Here is a 23664-nt window from a genome sequence, read left to right on the forward strand (position 1 = left end):
GCCTAACAATAGTATAACAACTAGATAATCAATAGGAGTATGGACAATCTCGATGTGGTTCACTCATTGTTGATTTGTCATCTTATGACACTGGTATAAGATGCAATACTATAGGTAATCGGTGTATAATAAACATATTTTTATCAGGCATTGAGTATATTAAAGTATTTAGTATTTCAGTGTGTAAGGTCAGTAATAATAATAGCTCTCTACCCGTCCTCCTTACTTTGTCACGGGGTTTTTCGATCATACACAGATTTAGGCACAGACAGTCAGAAATGAGGCTCCAGCGTCCTTAACTTTCGGGTTTACAGAAGACACTTTCTAATTTCTGTTTATCTATAACATTGATGTTATTTGACGACATGTGTTTTTATTATTAAATCTACCGGGTGAGCCCTCTAACACCAGCAAATAATTAAAACAGCTTGTACTCCACAAACGGTCGAACTTAAATAACTTTAAAAAAAATTACAACCTTTTTTTTCATACAAATTAAATATTATATTCAATGTACGCCATTATCATTGTAATTAACGTTTCTTATTACGCCCAAAATTCGCTATACACTGCGTCTCAGAATAAACTTTTAAGTGTCCTAAAATCAAAGAACAAGTTATTTTTAAAAGTAGCTGAATAAATGTTGGTCTGTTTGCCTACAGTTTAATTGTTTGCTCCTGTTACACCCGGTGTAATAATGCGTGAAGTGCCTATAAGCAGTATAAACTCTGTAAAAACCTGGTAAAAACTCAGCAATCTATAAAAATGGATCGTGCTAATTGGCACTGGTTGGCGATTCGTGAGGATAATTAAAGTTAAACCATATGGTCTGTAACGTTTTTAGTAAAGCCACATGTCTAATAGCCCTAATAGGCCTATTGTATGTTAAATCTACTAAGTTACAAACTAGTTGACTACTAGAGAACTAATATAGCGGCAATCCCAACAAGTCATTTTAGTTTAGTTCATAACATAAAATGGATGATAAAGGCCACAGGTTACCACTTTAACTAGTAAGAGAGTAAATGTTTTTAATCTTATATGCTGTTAATTTGTTTTATAACTTCCGCTACTTAATTAATTTTGTTATAGGTATATTGGGTATACAGGCTTTTTTAAAGACTTTATAGTGTATCGAAACTAGCTTCATTTCAGTTTTTTTGTAAATAAAAACTACAAAATTATTCCAAATGGAAAAGTGTAAAATGAAATAAAAATTAAATAAACTAACTATAATCATTAAAACTAAACTACCTATTATACTTGTTTATAAAACTTAAAATAGTAAAGTAAATGAAACAAGTAAAATAATGTAGTATTTAAAATAATCTTATCTTAAATAATACAGTTAAAAATGTATAGGGGTCACACACATTTTTCAGCAAACTCATTCGCGTCTTTCCTGTAGACATCGCAAAGTTAAGGGATCCCAAATTTAATTTTTACGCGGCACCTACAGAGAGACTGTGATAGATTACATATCTGAATAAGGCTGTTGTATCGAACATGTACAAGCCACAACATCCTCTTGCACGACCGAGCAACATAGCCAGACGTCATCAATCATTTTGAAGGGTTATCATGAACATCGTGATAGAAAACGGGATTGAATATTTAAAAGCAGTTGACCAATGCCAGTTCTGGCCTGTTATTCTCATTACCATCACCTTAGGACAGACTTATACTTAAGGTCTACCAATCTAGTATTGAAATATCGGGCAACTAATGAAGCTGTTCTTTCAAAGACCAAATGCAACAGCATAACGGCTATACTGAAACAGAGACGACTCCGTTGGCTAAGACACGTCGGACAGATTGCCGAAGCAAAGAGACCGTGCGACATGAATGGCTTCAGCATTCCAGCTTACTGTTAGGAGGAACGCGCGGTGATGAGACCGGAGTGACGTCGTAACCTGCGGGAAGGCATGGTAAAGCATGACGAACTCTGCTTGGACCAACTCAAGCAGAAACGAACTCGCAGAGCTGTTGGATTACCCCAGGAGTCAAGACACATCTGTGATCGATGTGGCAAGAAAAGCCGATCGGCCGTTGGTCTATACAGTCATCGCAGTCGATGAAGAGTCTAAGCTACTTCCTCAAAATACTTCCTTAGTCGTTGCAACGATGTTCTGCAAAGATACTGTGGCCAATGATGATGAAAGACTCAAGTATCAACCAAATCCCCATGCCATGTAGCCCAGTTAAACTGTCTGTCTGTCTCTGTCTTCAGCTCTTGTTAGACTAGGTTCTTTAGTATATGACATCTAGATATATTATTTCAGTATATAATTATATATGTATAGCAGTGTGACTACTTGAATAACAAAAATCTAAAATATTTAATATAAAATAATATGATGTTCCCCATCAAGTTGTACAAGTTATAACGACGAGGAGCGAACGGCGTTTGGCACGCTCTTGGGCGGCGTTTTGTCAGTTTTGCCGCTTTGCTTTAGACTTCTAAAGTTCTCGTAGGTAACTTTATAAAATTCACTCGACCACCAAAAACATGAGGGACGGTAACACAATTCTCTTCCATCAAGTAAAAACTTACTTCATCCTCTTTTTTAGAATAATATAATTTAGAAAAGTTAACAAGAATCTTAAGGTTTCTCTTATACTGGTTTTCCCCGAGGCGATGCATTAGGAAAGCCGTGGGAATAACAACCAATCATTGAAAATGATCGATAAGAGTATGTTCATATGTCAGTATCCATTTATTCAGAGAACATTTTGCTGACACGCGAGCTTGTCCTTGGTTTGTCCGAGGCAGGTATCGGTCCAGATGTTACCTCTACGATCAGGCACATAGATTGAATGAATCATTATATACCGATATTCGTCGTTTTATAAATATCGTAAGTATACCTAGTCCAATAAGTTGATAACTTCGTTTGCGTATTACGTTCCGCTGCCTAGCTCTACTCGTAAACCTTTGCCACACTGTTTTCGGACCAATCCAACTTAAAGGCGAAACTAGGTCTTATAGTTTTTCGATGTTGGCGATAATCCGTTCCTCGTATCACTAGATTACTTATACTGAGAAATGTATTGTTTCCGATCGTATTTTGAACCAATACCCGTCGTATTGCTATTCGCACACCAACCAAACCATACCCTTCGGCTTCCGTAGCCGTGACTAATTATTACTGCTACTTATAACTGTACCTAATAAATGCGGCATTACCCTGTATCATCACTTAGCAACAAACGTTATTAAAATAAAATGCGACTATTGAGAAACAATTATAGAATATAATTACTACCAGTGATGTTAAATCAAGATTTAACGCCAAACCGGTCCTTCAATGACGGCAACGTCAATCAATGGTGAGTCAATATTTAACGACGACAAGCTAGCACAAACTCTATAAATTGCTACGACATTGCTAACATCCTGTGGAAATCATCGAACGTTTAGATACTTGAGAAGTTAAGAAATATGAGATGTAGATAAATATAATGGTGTTCTGTAACTTCTTGTAATGTCTCTTTTCTCCATCATTAGCTAATAGAATCTTAAAACCCACCTGGGAACAATGTTCAATATATGTATTGTTTTCTTCCGTATTCCATAGTAATTACATCACAGTGTAAGAGTGGCTGCTGCCCCTCGTTGAGGTTCTTCCCAGGACTAACACAAAATCAGTAGGTACGGTATACTGCGCTCTTAAGAAATGATAACTTTTCATTCAGTATCTACTATCGAGCATGGAAAAACCGCCGGAAAAATCAAATACGTACGTTGATTCAATTACGAGCGCCGATTTTGAACTATTAGATTTAAATGTTTCCTACTGATACACAGAAAAGTACTGATATAACAGTACCTACCTAAGCTTAGATACTTAGATCAGGCGCGGATACAAGATTTGGCTTAGGGGGGGGCCATTTTGAGAAAATCATATATTTTTGCACAGAAAATAAGGTAAAAAAAAAATTTACTCAATTTAGTAATGTGAGAGCCAGGGTTTTAGGGGGGGGCCATTGCCCCTATGCCCCCCCCCCCCCCCTTGTATCCGCGCCTGACTTAGATAACTCCCCATATGCTTCCGGCTCAGTTTCTATTCACCATTTATTAAGGTCCCGTATATTCAATTTACCGTAGTGTACAATTTTCTAACTTCTAAGATATTAAACGTAGGTTCCACGGTATAAAATCCCAACCATATTGATTGATAAAAATCAATACTCACTTAACGACCGTACCACCCCATGCGTTGACATACGCGCTCGGAAGCAAGAAAATAATTATAGTGAGCCATAGTGAGAGGCTGCGCTCGCGACCGTGGCTTACTTCACTTACCCGACCCGCGACCCCACGCATTGTCATACAAAACACGCGCGCGTGCGCCGGTATCGAATCGACCGAGCTACGATCGAAAAGAAAATCGTGAAAATATCTATCGACCGAAATGATAGTGTTGTGATCTGTGAAGTGATTTGACAAGTAAGTGTTACAATGATATTTTAATGGAATTTTAAGAGTTTTTTAATAGTATTTTAACTGTAATATTATTATGTCAATATATTATATTATTATAGATTGGCTAACTTCACAATATATCAATGTGAATTGTACACACGGCATATTGTATGTGTCCCAGTGATGTAAAAGATGGGAATGCCCAGGCACAAGACTCCAGGCTTAAATCCTTTAATATCTAAACCTTATTTAACTTGGTATTGCAAAAAAATATTTTTATAGGTACCTACTTAAAATAAAACTTGGTACCTACTTAAAAAAAACCTTTACCCAATTTCAAAACAGTTGCATAGACAATCATAAACAAATGTATTCACAGCCTGTACCCAGTAAATGTCTGTGCCTACAACTATTAAGGAAAACGATTGCAAAAAAATCATACCATTAGTCATCCACAAAAATACCTGTTCTAACGCAAAATATCTGAACATGAGTTCAAAGTAGTTCAAACCCCTTGACAACAGAGTCGTGTTCAAATGTTTTTGAGTAAGTATGTACTATGTATGCATTTCCTGACAACTAAATACGTTTCAGGGGGCCTAGCCAAGATGAAAAATTGTCTTGATAGAAAACACCAAGCGACACATAATAATAGTAATAATGCATAGAAATAGTAACATGACTTTAACATGTCATCCCGAGATTTTCACAACGCGACTGAAGAATTTATAACAGATTACCATCAGATTACCTATTCGCTCCGTGGATGACAGCGTCGGCACCCTGGCAGGTGTCACTTTCGCATTCTGACAGTTGACAATGGTCAAATAGTATGAAATTGTTGTTCCACAATACCCGAACGACCTTCAAAGTCTTCAAACCTTCTTAAATGCCGGCAACGCACTTACAACCCCTGTAGTCTTGCGGGTGTCCATGGGTGGCGGCAATCCTTTACCATCAGGCGATCCGTCTGCTAGTTTGCCTAATATATCATAAAAAAATTATTTTCACCACACTAACTGGTCAAAGATTCGACCCTCTTGATTGTTCAAAAACGAATGAGAAAATAGTTATTTGTACAACAAGAGAGTAAAGTTTGATATTTCTTCGAGTGCGTATCTTGAGTCCCGTGCAAGCGAAAGATTCTATAATAGATTCACGAGCGTAGCGAGTGAATCTAATTTAGAATCTTGAGCGTAGTAAGGGACTCAAAAGCGCACGAGATGTAAATAACTTTGATCTCGTGTAGTACACAAAAATTTTCACGTCAGTCAGCCATCAAAAAATACAACCTGAAAAAATGTAATCCGTCTTCATCACTATTTCACTCATGTTTTCTGAAGGTATTCTAACAATTAACTTTAATTACCGCAATAAAACAAAACGAAAGAAATTTCAATAAAATGATACGAAATTAATGAATTAACGAACATCAATTGACAGTTCAATCCTCAACTTTTTTTTTGTTAAAAAAAAACTTTGTAAGATACGGTCCGAATTGCGGATACTACTATTTGTCAATTATAGTAGAGATCGTTAAAAGTCGTTAAGTAGAATTATTTACTGCGTAACAATTGCGTAAATTTGTATATGTACATTGTTTTGATTGTATAATAAAATACGTAAAATATAGTATTTTTATTAAATTTAAGAACTTTTATTTCATTAATTAATTATTACGAATGAAGACTCGTAGGGTGTTTTGGAACGATGCGGTCTGACTTATTTCGGGGGTCTATTATAAACCGTCAATATATCGTTGAATTACGTATGCACTTTTTTTGTCTCTTTCTTTTTGCTAATGACATGAAAGGGACAAAGACAATAGAATCCAAATACTTCGAACTTGTATTAGGCCCTGCACGTTAAAATGACATTCGAATGTGAAGGTCACTTGAATGTTATTTTGTCTCACTCAGTGAGCAAAATGCGATTTTGCTCACTGTTTTTAAGCAGCAAATTACCCTTGTTCCAGCTGCTGACGTGAAAATGCCTTTTTGCCTTGCCTTGACTTTTAAATGATCATTTTGGATGATATTTTTTTATTACGGATTTGATTTGGGTGTGTAATGTTTTTAATAATAACATTTTGCGAAATTTCATTTTGCATAATTTTGAAATTCAGAAATGATGGTTTGGTATTTAAAAAAAAATGAATTGTATAATTTCGAAAGTAATAATAGTTTAGTAGCATAATAATGTATTTTCATAACAGGCAACCAGTATAATGTTCACTTTGTATACTATTTTATACTAAGAACGTTTTTTGTTCAGGAAGACCAACATCATAATGTTGAAGGCATTTTATTTTATTTTTTTATTTTTTTATTCAAACAGATTACACAGTATTACAGTGAGACACTAAGGCACTGTGGAATGCATACAATATAATTACTATCCAAAAACGTTAACGTAAAGTTGTGTTATACAATAACAAATAAACTTAAATACTAACCGAAGACGCGTGATCATCCATCGCCTCACATAACCTCTTACATTCGTCACATAGTATCTTCCAACTACTGGCAAAAACATCACAGTCAGGAGCTGATTTGACAAGTGCGTTTAGGTATTGTAAGGCGCGAACTAATGGTGAGTTCCTGTACGCCACAGTGCGCGCTTTAGGAACTGCCAGTAAGTCGCGCTTACGTGGCCTAAAATTCGTCTTTGATTGAAACAGAGGGGGCACTAGAAGGCGTAAAAGTTGCGAGACCAGCTGTGGACAGTCCGAATCCCCACGTATTATTCGGCACGCCGCGGTCACGAGAGCATAATTACGCCTCACTTCCAAGGAGTTAAAGCCCAGGGTGCCAAGCAGAAATTTTGTTGGGTTTAAAGGCATATAAACGCCTAGTGAAAATGGACAAGCAAAAATACCGTTTGTGAGACATATGGTTCTGCCAATGTGGTCACAGTTCTACCTAACACTCCTCCTCGCTTCGCTCGTCGTCGTACCTAACGGCGACCAGCCTTGAAGTTGAATAGGTAGATTGTTGTATAATTGAAGACGTGAGTGGATGAACGTGCTATGTCATATTTTTCAGATTTTGTTTTTATGCAATTAATATGGATTTGAATCTATTATGAATAGCTTCATCATTTCAGATTTCATGTCTTTAGGCCATAAAAGCCTTAAACCCAATTGATGAACGTGTTATGTACACAAAAAAGTAAAATTCTCCATGGATGAAAGTGTTAAGCATGTTCTTCCAATTTTACTCCATTGACATGGAAGAACGTGTCATGTTTGTATTTGAATCATAGAATCTTCATCCATGTTGAGGTGTATTTAATTTCACATAATATAAAAGTGTCAGTAATAAATAAGACGCGGTTATTCTTCTGTTAATAGTTTTTTTTTTGTTTTTTTTTTTAATAGAGTTTTTTTTATGACTATTTCGAAAACAAGTTTCGAGGTAATGGAATTTCGGATTCTTAAACGAAAACAAGAGGATAAATAAATACTTGGCCAATTGACACCTTCATGCACTGATTTGTTATACTTCATCAGTGAATTTTGAACGTGAATGAATGTGTTATAAAACTTTTTTCATAAAAAAATATAGTAATATGTATAATTTTAAAATAATGATTATATTTAGTTGTCTATCAGTGTATGTCTTGCATTGTCACAAAAAAAGCATCGTTTTATCCATTGTTAAACATTTTTTACAGCAGATTAATCTTTAACTGCGATTTACCCAAAATTATGTTTTTATACCATAGCACGTTAATCCACTCACGTCTTCAATTTAATATAGGTAGTTTGATTGACATCAAGTTTATCATAGAACATTATGTCACGTGATCATTCGTTAAAATTTAATTAGAAATCAGAAATCGTTTATTGCGAGCCATGGTACATAGTTATTACATTTAAATTATAGAAACACATGGCACCCTGAAAAGGGTATTGCAAGTATTCTTATAGCTAGCTAGGACTAAAGTTATTAAATATAGTAGTACCCATTTATGAACATTATTTTTAAATTATAATACGAAATGTATGGTATAACAAGTAAAATTATACCTAAGGATTGTTATGAAAAATGTTTTTATGATTATAAAGTATTCTGTCATTTAATTAGTATGACTAACAACTTTATGCGTTTTGTTTTTATAGATAATGTTTATTATGAGTTTCAACAGTAGTTAAATAAAATTTTGCTAAAAGTTTGTATTATAATTGAACGGCACCCATTTAATTTAGTTAGATTTTTTTGGTATTGCATAGTTAGTAACTTAGTATTATCCTCGCGTCTTGAAAACCTCGCAACGGTGAAGATTTCACTTCTCGAACCACTCGCTACGCTCGTGGTTCTATTTTAGTATCTTTCGCTTACTCGGATATCTATATTAGCACAAACGGTAAACAACAATTTTGCCCCCTTGTAAAACAAATAACTATTTTTATTTTTTGCCTTCCCTATGTGTTGTCGTCGTTTATATTTCTCCGACCTAGCACTTCGCACAGAGACAATAAATACAAGATTATAAACTAAATACAAATAAAGTTTTTATTTTCTATCTACTTATTACAAAATCCATTCAAGAAAACACGCATTAAAGCGCATTATATTTTTAAAATACGAGTACTATCTTGATTTGACAGGTATTGATGTAATATTCGTTTCAGTGCATATCAGGTGCGAACCAATATCAAATCAAGATCGTATTTTTGAAATTAAGAGCAATTCCTAGCTGAGCAACTTTTCAAATCTCGAATTTTTGAAGCTATGTTTCTGTCGCGCTGCGGTGGGCGGGAGCCGGAGCTATCTAAGTGTGAGTGCGCGCACACAGACGCGAGACTCGTGCGCTCGCTCATTGCGCGCCGTTCCGTCGACATCGCCCGCGAGCCAGACGGAATTTATTCTGCGCTGCCCGACGCAAGTTGTTTTTGTTGTTACCACGTAATATTGTTTTTCATTTTTATATTATACTGTATCTATTACACCCTAATACCAAACACCCTATCACCTGTACTAAATGTATTTTACACCTATGATGACGAAATAATAAATGATTGATTGATTGATTGATATTAATTACCATATAGGTAAAAACTGCAAAAAAGAATGATGTCTCAGCTTCGGTTGTCGTCGTACAGTCAAGTGCAAAAATATGTATCGAAAGAATCGTCTCATAAATATGGTACTACGCTCTTATTACACTGGAATAAGATGCTATGGGACATATTTTTGAGTAAGATGTGTACACCCATATTTTTACACTTGACTGTAGGTACCTATCCGTATCAGTAAGTTGGGAGTGATCATGGTGTGTTGTGAAATTTTGTAAGTAGGTATAAATATACCTATGGTTAAACTACAATCTATTTAACTTGTAGTACGATGGGGCTAAACTTGGGCCGCCTTATTGAAGAACGTATATATCGCAATGACAATCTGGGTAAAGTATGTTGGGATAATGCCGGACAATTTTGGGACCAATTGAGAGAACTCGTGAAAAAATGATTTTTCGTGATCTCAACACGTGACAGATTCTTGAAGTACGTAGCGAATTGTTAAATAATAACCGTAGATTCGGCCTGAATTTTGGTAATCTTCAATATAGAACGGTTTTAGTTTTGTACCTGTGTAAAGATGAGACATACTTTTTTTAGGGTAACGAGTGTTTTGCCATCAAGGGAGAACATTGGATGGTGAAAAAAAGTTGCTTCTAATGGAAAGAGAATAAGGTATCACAAAGAAATAGGTCCGGTGTCTACCCTTTTGTATCCGATCTTAACCCGGATACAAAAATTGGTAAAATTGTGGCTCTCAAACTTTGATACCTATGTCATAAAGCAATTTGAATTTGACCTCTTATTGTAAGGTTTACCCGAAGTAATAAAAAAAAAACCACTAAAATAATAGATACGTTGCGTAGTTTTGACAATTTAAGATTTCGTGAACTGTACAGGTTTAGGGAAAGTGTAAATGTATTGTTTATTGAATGGAATGTACTGGAAGATATTAAGTACTTAAGTAGGAGGGACAAAAATCAAAATAAAAAATAATCGTGCCCAGTCATTTTTAATGAAGGTCGCCAAAAAAATAAGAATCAAACTTAGAAATCAAAAAGACTAAGTAGTTCTTTAATAAGGTCAAGGTCACTGAGAGCCCATCTTGAAGTCTGGAAAATAATTAAAATTGCGATTTTGTTGGTTTAATTTTGCAATTATGTATATATATATATATATATATATATATATATAGTTGATATACAATCTTGAAGCATTTTAAGGAAACTACTTTCGAAGTCCTATCTCTATTTTGAATCCGAAACTAGCAATGTATGTATGCGTGCACATCTACATATGCATCCGTATGTGTAGGTACTTTATTGCGAAAAATTGCTCATTTGCTATCTATTTTACTCGATTTTGTTATAAATTTCAACATGTATCATCATCCCTATACAATATAAATACTCTTTATAGCACACCTCAATAAAAGAAAACAATACAAAAGAAAACATAAGCACAGGTAAACAACATGCGGTCTTATCGCTAAAAGGCACCTACCTTTGGGTTGCGGAAATTAAAAAAATTACATTGTCAGTAACCGTCGCGCTGGTAGTGGTACTGGATAAAAATAATGGTACGAAAGTGTGATCAAGAAAACAATAAATGTGATAATTAAGGTCAGTAGGTAAATTGAAGTAAATTTAAAGTTTGATAATCACTGCTGTTTTTTAAATAGGTAAAGATCTGATTGTTTCTGGTCCGATCTTTACCTGGAAGGGTCAAGATCGGATATCGGTCTACAGCAGTGCTAGGTCTGTTAACACAATTACAGAAACAAACACAGTTTCATCACAATACGCAAAATAAATTACAGAGCGAAGATCGGATAGAAGGAAGAATTCGCGAAATTTACCTTGCTCTCTGTGATTGCACATAGCACAAGCCCGACTCCCTGAGCGACGCGGGGACACTGACAGTCGAAGCGCAATGAAATGGCGTCTTACACAATACAAGATACAAAATACAAGAAATTTATTGGTAAAAGTCAATGTTTTACAGGTCATTTTGAGTTAGGTACATATTCAACTAATACTAGTAGGTACACAGCATTTTTTGGATAAATGTCACTTATTATAAATACAACGTTGCCAACAACACGTTGCTTACAATTTTGCCAACATTAAAAAATAAAGCCAAATTAGGGGGAAATGAATGTCCTACGTTCTTCACCCGCATCCGGTATTTACCCAACATACCTTAATCGTTGAACCGCCGCATTTCAAAATGGCCCTTATTTTGATATCGGCTAGCCGTAATGTAATACGGCGGATTATACAATACGACTGCGATACTTATATATAAATCCCCTCGTCAATGTAATTTCATTAAATTTGCTATCTAGTGGCAAACATCAAAGTAGTTATCTTTTACTTGTGACGCACAAGTGTGAGCAATGTAAAATAGTATATTTCTAAAAAAAATTGCCTACTACGTAATAAAAGAAAATGTGATTATTAAATTATAATACGAAAGGTGGTCAAATCGCAAAATGCTGTCGTTTTATTTAAAATAATGAAATAATTAGACCAGTTCCGAAAGTACCGAGAAATCCCGGTTCTTTAAAACAGTACCGGTTCTGCAATCCCTAATAAGGATGTTATTCCCATCACTATTCCTTCTGTGTACGTATATTTAGAAACTGTCTCCGCCTCCAATTCGTGCGATAAGGACAACTGCAGCTCGGACCGAAATTCACTCGCAAAAAACTTAAAAATCGAGGTTTCGCTCTCGACTGTTTCCTCCTCCAAAACGCAACTAATCATTATGAAATTTTGGAAATTGCAAGAGGAAGAAGTAATCTATGCCGCTATGTTTTGATTTTTTGGATATTTTTTGTCATATTTGTATACTGTGCCTTTTTTTACAGCCAATTCAATTTAGCCGTTTTTGCGATTTTCGAGGCGCTGTATCTTTCTTCAAAATAAAATAATCCAAAAAAGCAAAACATAGCGGCACAGATATTGATGATATTGATCTTATTTGAAAAAATCACTGCTCTAGGTTAAAAATCCAGGGAGGAATCAGTCGAGAGCGTTTGTATGGAAAAATCGCAACTAGGAATTCCTCTTAAAATGCGACTCCAGCCCGCATCTTGCGTTTCAATTTTGAGGTCTAGGGGTTGCTAAGGCCCAAGGTCTGCGTTGCGAAGCTCAGATATGACCCTAACCGAACCTATTCTTACCTACACGCACACATACATGCCTTATTTGATATGGAAATGTATGAATCCCGGATCGACTATTTTCACGAACGGCATCAGTGTAATCACGACACACATAGTTGGTAAGTTTTAGCAGAGTTGAGAGCGCAGGAAGGTTTTCGTGGTGACGGACACAAATCAAACAATCATCTTCATGCAGGAATTATATTGAATAATTAATATGCATTTGGAATTAGGTACACACAACGACTGTAGAGACTTCGTATTTCAATTATGTTTTAAAATAAATTAATGGACGACACATATTATAACTTACAGCTACATAGGCGGCTTGTCAGAAATGAGAGAGAGAGAACTCTATGGTCACCTAGCTTTTTATAGGAAGGGAGCATAGACAATCATGAAAAGTGTATTTTTCTAACACTCCTCCTTATATGCTCCTGTAATAAAAAGCTCTGTGATAGCTATTGGTACATACATGTTAATAAACTAAAAAGGAAGAAGCAAAATTACAAATGTCAATGAATGCACTAACATTCTATACATTTCAATTTTAGACCCTTTACAAAACATGTATATTTTTCAATACACAAAGGCTTAGTAAATATATCAGCAAGCATTTTATCTGTAGGTAAATACATAACATTGATTTTCTTATCCTGTATCAGCTGTTTAACATAATGGTATCGCAAATCAATATGTTTAGTTCTTTTATGGGAATATTCTTTAACTAATAAAAATTTCTGAGCACTCTGATTGTCATTATATACAGTAACATCAAAATGTTTGTCAATTATTTCCGACAAGAAATTCTTAACAAAGCATATATCTTTACATACATCACTTATGGCAATATACTCAGATTCACATGTTGACAGGGCTGTACATCTCTGCTTTTTAGCCTCCCAATTAATCACATTTTCACCAATTTTTATAACATAGCCAGTATAAGATCTGCGATCCGACAAGTCATTTGCCCAATCACTATCGGCATAAGCTACAATATCTAAACTACTACTTCTTTGAAAACAAAGACCATAATTTATTGTTCCAGCCAAATATCTAAGTACCCGTTTAGCAACACGCCAATGACTTTGGTCGAAACATGTACTATACTGACTCAGCTGACTGCAAGCGTAAGATATATCTGGGCGAGTGCACACTGATAAATACATAAGTGACCCTAAAAGCTGTCTGTATTTATATTTTTCATCTTCTAAACATGGCTTATCAGATCTATCCAGCCTGCAGTTTACTGGCAATGGAGTAGATACAGGTTTACAATTACTCATATTAAATTTAGCTAAAATGCGCCTTATAAGAGAGGATGGAGTGTCTGAGTGCAGGTTCACATCACCCTCATCACCATCTTCATCAAGCGACAGATACTGATCAGAGAGCGGAGACTGCGCAGTTGGCGTTACATCCGCATCTGAAACATTTTTAGAGCTTATTTTAGACTTATCACTAATATCACAGTTCTCATTAACACTAGTATCACAGTTATCACTTGCTACATGATCACCATTATTTTGTAAAATATCATTATAACAATTATTATTAAAATTGGTAAAATTTAATTGATCATGTATAATAAAATGCTCTCTAGCCTGCCTCGTAACTGGTGTCTTGTCCATAAATTCATCCTCTAAGAAAGCTACACTTCGAGAGTAAATTACCTTGCGAGGATTATTGGGGTCAATTAATCTATAGCCTTTACATGTTTCACCATAACCAACAAATATATATAGATTAGCCTTAGCATCAAGCTTTCGTATTTTCTGATGTGGCACATGGGAATATGCTATGCAGCCAAAGACGCGCAAATGACTCAGATCAATTTTTTGACCCAGTCCACTCGCATTCCGGAATTTTGTTTGATAATGATCTACTAGGGGATCTTTTTTTTAAATAGATTGCTGTCATCACAGCTTCACCCCAGTAACGATCATCCAAACCACTTTCCTGCAACATAGCTCTAGCTTTCGAAAGAATTGTTAAATTTAATCTCTCCGATACACCATTTTGGTTTGGATTGTAAGGGACAGTCGTTTGGTGTATTATACCATGACGTTTAAGAAAACTTGATAAATTACTATTACAATATTCTGTACCACAATCACTACGTAAAATTTTGATATGTAACCCAGTCTGTTTCTCTACCATATTTTTAAAATCAATAAAATGGGAACTTACTTCTGACTTATTCTTCATGAGATAACCGAAGCTTTTCCTGGTACAGTCATCAGTGAATGTCAGCAAGAAGCGGGCTCCATTCCAAGTGCTGACTTGCATCGGACCACACACGTCACTGTGGATCAGCTCCAGTGGTTTAGTAGCACGTCCACTTCCTTGCCTAGGAACAGGTGTCACAGACATCTTCCCAGTAAGGCATGGCACGCAGCTGCTTGGCAAATCGTGTTTATTCTGAAAAACGACACCAACACACTGATCTCCTCCACCCAGAACGTACATACCGTCGCGATGCAGGTGTGCTAAGCGTCTATGCCAAAGATGCATTGGCGCGGGCACGGCAGCATTGGCACTCTGTAGTCCCTGCCTAGAGTGAAGAGACGCAGAGTGACCTAATTTGGGAATGTGCTGTTCTTGCAACTTAAGTCTATAACGCCCATTACTTTTGTTAGCAGATAAGAAACAGTTGCCTGTGATTTTACATGAATTTTTATAGTTAATATTACAGGATTGTTTATCAAAAACGACAATGCAATCTTTTTCAGTGATTTGATTTACTGATAATAAATTACTTGCCAGCTGTGGCACAAAAATTACATTATCTATACAAGTTTTCTCATTAAGAGGAACTTTACCTATGAGCTCACTGCTAAGCTGTTCTCCATTAGCAATAGATATCAAACACTTTTTCTTTTTGGTTTCATGAAGAAGTTCCTGATTTCCTGCTAGGTGAACCGTTGCGCCACTATCAATGATGAAGTCTTCAGAGATACATGCGGAGTAGGCAGCAGCATACAATGTGTGATCTTCTTTATTTGCCTTTGCTTCCTCACGTTTCCTCTTGAAACATCTGCGGGCCACATGTCCATTGCGCTTGCAATATGAGCATAAAAGCTTGGTGTTCTTCTTCTTTATCATGTACGCTGTTGATGTATCATTGTTAGTCTGAATGTTGCTTTTCCGATGATCTTCCTGTAAAAGTCGAGTACGGACGATTTCACTAGTGAGTGTGTTTGTTAATCCAGCTGTTTCCAAGCCAGATACTAAAACATTGTATTCTTCTGGCAATCCGGAGAGCAATATTTCGGCCACTTCGCCATCTTCAATATTCTTCCCTATATCAGAGAGCTGGGCGACGAGCTTCATCACACCTTCTATGTAGTCAGACATGCAGGAGAAATTGTGGTACTCAACTCTATGTAACTGTCGGAGTAAGAGTACTTTCCTGTAAAGTCCTTTGTCTTCAAAGGCGTCAGCGAGCTTTTTCCAGGCATCCTTGGATGTTGTACAATTTCTTACAAGCTGATATAAGCTGGGTTGAATTGAAAGGCAGATGCGCGCCAGCGCCCTCGCGTCCTTGCCGCCGTCCGCGTCGGAACCATCGACGCAGCCCCACAAATTTTCCAATGTTAACATCATTTTAATTGCAAATTTCCAAGATAAATAATTATCCAGTCCGTGCAGCTTTTCAATTAATGTAGAAGTAGCAAAATGATTTGATGATTGTGATTCCGCCATTTTGAGGTTATACCTCGTGCTCGTGTAAGTCGACAACACTCAAGTTTTATTCTACACGAACACAGGTCCTGTTATTCTAACAGTAAAAACCCTTCATGGGATAAAACAGTAGACCTTTATTTTCTGGGCCCATAACCTTTTAGCAGAGTTGAGAGCGCAGGAAGGTTTTCGTGGTGACGGACACAAATCAAACAATCATCTTCATGCAGGAATTATATTGAATAATTAATATGCATTTGGAATTAGGTACACACAACGACTGTAGAGACTTCGTATTTCAATTATGTTTTAAAATAAATTAATGGACGACACATATTATAACTTACAGCTACATAGGCGGCTTGTCAGAAATGAGAGAGAGAGAACTCTATGGTCACCTAGCTTTTTATAGGAAGGGAGCATAGACAATCATGAAAAGTGTATTTTTCTAACAGTAAGGAATGCAACATATAAAAATGCATTGATCACATTTAATTAGTCCTTCTGATGATTTGATGACTATGAAATGCCTGTTCAATTTAGCCCTTAAGCCCCACAGTTAGATGTTTTGCAGCCCGAGGCCCAATAACTATCACACATGTATTCTTATATTTTCATCAAAATCAGTTGATCCGTGAAACTTGCCGATTTTTTATTCTTTTTCTCGCTAAATCTTAACTCCTAACGGGTAAAATTTAAGTTGCTAATTTAGGTGGCTTTCAAGATAGTTAATTTTGATCTCTACAATTTTTTTAATGGGAGAAATGAAACTTTGTAATACCTAAGATACAATTTTAGAAAAAAGGTAGTGATTTCAGAATTTTTGAATGTTCATAGCCTAAGGGGGTTGGGATTGACAGTGTTTGTAAAATATTTATTAGAAAACAATATCCGTACGCCGCGCCTGTAAACCGCACTACCATTCAGCCCTTTAGCAGATTTGTTCTGTTTTATTTGTCCCTTCAGCCGTCAACACACCGAATCCTCTTTGTACACTCGATAAATACATAGATCTTCAAAAAAGGAGTGTACAGATTTTTAAAGGGTCGGCAACGCGCATGTAACACCTCTGGAGTTGCAGGCGTCCATAGGCTACGGTGACTGCTTACCATCAGGCGGGCCGTATGCTAGCTTGCCACCGTCGTGGTATAAAAAAAATATATATATATATAAAAGCGACTTCAGCGTTTTTTTTTTTATGAAACTTCGTAGAAAGACACTTCGTGAAAAAAAGGAAAATATCTTATTTTGGACATATATACAGAAATGACAAATATAATATACTACAACTAATATTGGAAGGAAAAATTGATGGCAAGAGGGGAAGGGGAAGAAGAAGGTTCATCTGGCTTGACAATATTAAGAAATGGACGAACGTGAATAACGCAGCCATACTGGCAAGAATGGCCAAGAGCAGAAGATAGATGGCAAAGGTGGTCGCCGACGTCCGTTAGGGTATGGCAAAGAAAGACAATTTAACAGGAAAATGTTACATGTTGTCAAATTATTAACCCAACTGCTATTTTTGCTGCAGAATCAAGTAAAAAATACACGTGAACGAAGTCGTGGGCACAGCTAGTCTACTAAATGCTTGGTTATATTGATCAAAATATATCTGTAATATCATATCAAACATTACTTCATCAAGAACAGCACAGGTGTTAAGTATTAATAATAAATTACATTGCAGGGACAATAAAGGTGTTAATGTGGCAGGTGAGATAAATACGGGTGCAATTAAAGTATCTTGTGTATCTACTTACATTTAATGGTATCTAAACACACAGCAATGTGTGAAGTATGAACACTGTGAATTTTTATTTTTATTTAAGTAATTATTTATAAACACGTCAACATAACTAATCATCATCATCACAGGCCTTTGCGTCTATTGCAGACGATTTAAGCATTGCTGTTTAGACAACGGGTTTGGTGACTGTGGAGGCCGATGCGTGAGCGGCACGACCTCCCACATTTTTGGCAGAGAAAGCTCATGCCACCTGAGGTTCCAGTCCCGATTTGCTTTCTGCGACACCTTCTGCTATCTAACGCAGTAAACCAGGCTTGGTCGCATAGCTTTCTCCCCTCCACAACACGCTTGCGCCATCCATCACGGTCCTCAGCTAAAGTTTCCCAGGCATGGTGGTCGATTTCAAATGCTGACATGTCTCGCTTAACACAGTCTTTAAAGCGCAGCATCGGTCTTCCAACGTCACCTCACTGTTAGAACCAAGATGATAGTATACCAGACTTGCGTTCTAAGTATACTCTTGTACGGAGCAGAAACCTGGACGACGTATGCAAAACAGGAGCGACGGCTCAACACTTTTCACATGCGCTGTCTACGCAACATTTTAGGCATAACTTGGCAGGACAAAGTGACAAATCAGAGGGTTCTTGAAAAAGCGCAGCTGCCCAGTCTTGCCGCTCTTCTCAAACAGAGACGCTTGCGGTGGCTGGGGCATGTGCACCGGATGGAATCCTCTAGAATACCTCGACGTGTCTTGCTTGGTGCAGTTGCGTATGCTAAAAGGAACGTTGGAACATAACTAATAATGATTAAATAAATCCTAGAAGAATGGCGTCAAATTGGACACTGCCTAAACGCACTTAGATCTGGGCTATAACCGCGAAAATCGAAGTTTGCAAATAGCGGGCATCTTGCTCTGTCACTCTAATTACGCCTTCTTTGGAGTAAAAGAAAAAGATCCCCGCAATATGCGAATTTCGTTTTTCGCTTCGCGGTAGGCTCCCTGGTTCGCTTAGAAATATCAGCAAATGTGTATGTATGTGGACTAAATTACTTAAGCACCTACCTAGATTACTTAGGATCGATACAGCCCCGCTTTTTCAAGGCGTACGCGTAGTGGTACGCTCATTCACCGAAGGTATGACTACAATTAAATACCATATACGACAAATTATGACCAAATGAATACCAGTTATTGAATTTGATAGCCACTTATTAAAATAATACGAAAGTGTGTTCAGCGAGCAATTTGCCTCACACGTATTCATGTAGGCAATTAACTTACGTGAATATTCACAAAACATCTTGTCTGGATTGTTATCTCGTCCACATAATATTCACTCCGAGAAATCAGAGATTCAGGTACACTGGTTTATTTGTGACGATGACGAAGCGTTCGGTTAGCTTTGTTGACAGTCCTAGGAGATCAAATAGGAGATTGCCTTGTGGTTGTGGCAAGCAGAATCCAATACATTTTTATACCTCAATCGACCTTTTATTATCAATCGCTGCCTTTTGCCAATTGACAATGCTGTCACATTATTGCTTAGACATAAGGTTGATATTCTAATAGCGTTTGAAAAGAGGTCAGGGTAGGTCGTAGGCTATATGTGATTACAAATTGGGTATAATTTAAGCGCTTTTGCATAGTAAGCGCCTAAGCTTCGCAATTATGCTATTATACCCAAGGTGTACAAATATGTACGATCATAATACCACATAACAGTACGTTTATGTTCTCATTAGCTACCTACATTGCCTAGCAATAGGTACCTATACAGCTGTACCAAGGCTGTACCTAAGTTTAAGTATATTGGTATATACTAACTACTAGTTGACAGATATTAGACTTTTGGTAGGGTCTAAAACAAAAAGTAGTATAATATATTATACTACTTAAATACTTATAGTCCAAAAACATATTTAATAACTATTTTGTTTTCGTGCAATTATAATCGTCTTCGTGCTTTTTATCTAAGTAGCAAATGATTCACATCTGTAAAGTATTTTACGATATTGGACAATAACAATTTTTTATTTTGTGCCTACTGGTACCAGACAGGACCATACTTTTTCGCTATTGAAGTGACCAGTATAACTTAGGTACCTGTCGCTTACGCCATTTATGTTAATTTTGAAGCTAATAATTTTACACAATCAATCATAAACCTAGTTATTAAGTGGCTATAGTATTTTACCATTGCATTCGAACCAATAATACAAGTACTTACCTTTTTACAGCATGATGAACGAACAAGACCTGATGGTGGCGCGCGCGCTGGTGTCAGTGTCGCGCGACAACTCGCCAGGCGGCTCCCCGACGCCCCTCCGGAAAACACCCCTCACAAATATCGCTGACAGGCTGAAAACATTTAGGTAAACTTTTATTTATTCATATACCTAAGAGTTACGTGGTTGATGTTTCGTGGCGTGGGCCTGGTCGAAAAGACATCGCAGTATAGTATATATACGTCCACCATTTGTACTTAATATTTTATGTACAATAAAAACATAAATAAATATATGGTACATCCGGTATCAAATTCGGTAAAATGCTGCAAATGGTGTCAAAAGTATGAAAATCGGTACGATTGATCTTTAGGTCATGTCATTTGACTCAATTCGATCCGTACCAATTTTCATGCTTTTACGAGTAATACAATTTGTTCAATGTTTGATATTTTTGCATATTAACTATTTTTTTACATTTCAAATATTGTAAAGGATGTGCTGATATTTGGTGAAACGGAAAAATATTCTTTCTCGGGCCCGAAATCAGGTCTGATATCAGGCCTGATAAAGTGTGGATGTAATTGGCACTTTAGTTTTCAGGTTTCAAAATTATGGAAGAATTCTGTTCCTTGCCTCTACCTTCCATATTCAAAATGTAAAAGTTATTTGATTTGACATTTGAATTGCCAGTTTAAAAAACAGGATTTCAGAGGGCCTACCGCGAACCACGTGCGACGTGTTGCCTCTCTATCGCACTTGTAATTTCGTACGTAAGTGTGACATGATCCCCATAGAACATCTTTCTATTTCTACTTCCGTGCTAACATAAGTAACATAACACTTCCCTATCCGATAAATCAGGCGCAAGAAAAATTAATTTCAGACATAATTAAGTACGTACCATTATTAATTTTAAACTTACAAGTGATTATAGGTCTCTTCAGACTTCACCGATAATCGCATGCGATTTACAATACTTTGCAGCGTTTGGTCTATTGAATTCATTGCTTCATTTTGACGATTTAGCCCACCAATAGGGTTGTTTCCATCTACAAATTTTAGGGCAGAATTGTATCCAAATAAATTCTTTTGGATTATAAGAACATGTTAAACTACTTTTAGGGGATCTGTAATGACCATATTTTTGTTAATATTGAATTTAAAATATCCTTTGGCACACGTCACGTGACCAAACTCGAAACGTCTTTGAAGATTCTGATGACGTCACAACTCTCGAATTGACACTGTTGACAGTTAGGCGATAAACAACAAATGACAAATGTCAGTTGACAGTTCGTATCTTCTACGTGTGTAGGTAGTTATGTGTCAAACCGTAAACTGTGACGTCACACAATTTTCAAAGAGCGTTTTGGGCGCGAAAGCATCTGTCAAAATATATTTTGTTAATTTAACATATTTAAAGCCGTTTTTAGTATAAAAGTTAAATTTTAGGGCAACTTTTAGTTAATATAGAATCGTAATACAAGCGTTTCAAAAAATTGGAAACAACCCTATTATCTAAAATCGCATGTCATTTGTTGCACCGTCTAAAAAACTATATTTGCCTGGGTTTCGGATTCCTGAAAATGAGACATGGCAGCACTGCATACCTGTCAAAAGCGTCAGTGGCGACAGGGAGGGACGTATGTTTTATTTTCATGAATTATAACCTAAAATACGGGCGAAAAATTCCCAATTTAATATTATAAATAATACCGATTAATGTTTCTTGTGATTATTGTTTAAAGTCAAATAATGTTTAAAAATAATGGCTGAAAAAAGTGTAAAAATTGAGGACAAAACTTCAATCAAAAGTGTATTAAAGGCGGATAATAAAATCAAGCAAAAACGCCCAGCCACAAGCAAAGAAGCCGAAGAAGAAGAGGAAAGGTAGGTCAATACATATTAAGTAACATACTAGGCATTGGTACTACAAAAAGAATGGCACAGAACCTGAGCTGAGGTCTAATTTGCCTGGATTCAAGCAGCTGTTTTATAATAACAAACATTAACATATATGTTAAATTTATGTGACAAACGTTAGTAACTTGCCAATATCAGCTATCTTTATTTATGTAGGCACTTAAATGACCTATTGTATTACAAAATTTAATCTTAAATTGAATTAAGGTGTATTCAAGTAATTCCAAATACTTCAAAATGTTGGGTAAATCTGAAAATCACCTTTAAGTCCACTGAATTAGAGTCCAATTTCGGAATGACCCAACAATTTTAAGTACAGTTTAAACACTATATAGCAAAACTTAAGGAACGGGATGTTTTTGATGCTATAGAAAGTTTCCGTTATATAGAGAGAAATTAATATTATGGTAAAGCAACTATAGCCAACAAATGTCGACATTATAGGGAGTGATGTTATATAAATAAAATAAAAATATTTTATTTATTTATTTTATTTATGATCAACATAAATAAATTTACCCAGTCTGCTTATTGATGTCTTAGCATATTATTTGCATGCAAGCAAGCTCGGTCCTGCATACAAATGCATTTACACTCTCATTTTAAAACAACTATCTAGATTGCTCTGAAACTTTGTACTTATAATAGGATAAGGTATATCTCGGGCTGTAATTAGTTTATGTAGCCATACCATCATGTCATATGTCATACCATAGTTCAAAACAGTGAATTAAAGATTTCATAAAAAACTTGTTTTAGCACTATTTCATTTGTTTTATAAACTGGAGCAATATACACTAATTTCAGCCTTAGATATACCTCATGTCATTGTATGTGCAAAGTTTCATTACAAGTCAATACATAGTTTTAAAATAAGAACGAAACTCTGTTCCTATGGGAAGGTGAAATTTTGCCGAGCTTGCCAGGGACTCTTTATGTTGATGCAGCTAATATCATTAAGCATGGTAAAAGCCCTTAATGTTCTATAAATATTTCAGTTAAATTTATCTTACAATGAATTCATTTCATTTTAGCTGCATGTAGACAATTTACATAATATACTATAGCCAGTGGTTCAGGCTCGAAATGCGAGACCGTTCAATCCAGCCCATGTTAAAGGAGGGGGAAGAAACAACATTTTTGGGATGTTATCTCTTCTTTTTCTTATGTAACTACAAATGTACAGTCTTTGGACTTCCTCATTTAATTGTGCTATAAGATATGCTTCATATGTTTCTTGCCAGTTTCCATGTATACATTTGTGGCACTAACAGCTTTAAGGGACTGAAGACCAATAATTTTGATATCTTCACACATTCTTGATACAAAAGGTCTTACTGACAGATGGACAAAGCAGAGTTCCTTTATTTCTTTTTGAGGTATTTATTGAAGATATTTTTTTAAGGTTTTGAAGATTATAAACACCCAAAACTGAGGCATTTTATCAATATTTT

At 36.0% G+C, this 23664-nt stretch overlaps 1 protein-coding gene across 3 annotated transcripts in view; it reads left to right on the plus strand.

Annotated features, from left to right (window-relative positions):
• Positions 1–3499: 3499 nt before the first annotated feature.
• Positions 3500–23664, plus strand: part of LOC133526378 (NAD kinase-like) — a 63042-nt gene continuing 42877 nt past the window's right edge. Inside the window, exons 1-2 of one of the 3 annotated variants that reach the window (XM_061862979.1) lie at positions 3500–3652; positions 20297–20431. In XM_061862979.1, coding sequence (XP_061718963.1) covers positions 20298–20431 — 134 coding nt within the window. In that variant the 5' untranslated portion in view covers positions 3500–3652; position 20297. Of the gene's footprint in view, positions 3653–4292; positions 4451–20296; positions 20432–21937; positions 22178–23664 lie in introns of those variants that run through there. The other 2 variants (XM_061862978.1, XM_061862980.1) reach the window with 2 other exon arrangements.

The sequence above is a fragment of the Cydia pomonella genome, chromosome 16 (assembly GCF_033807575.1).
Source record: "Cydia pomonella isolate Wapato2018A chromosome 16, ilCydPomo1, whole genome shotgun sequence".
In the NCBI taxonomy this organism is placed as follows: Eukaryota; Metazoa; Arthropoda; class Insecta; order Lepidoptera; family Tortricidae; genus Cydia; species Cydia pomonella.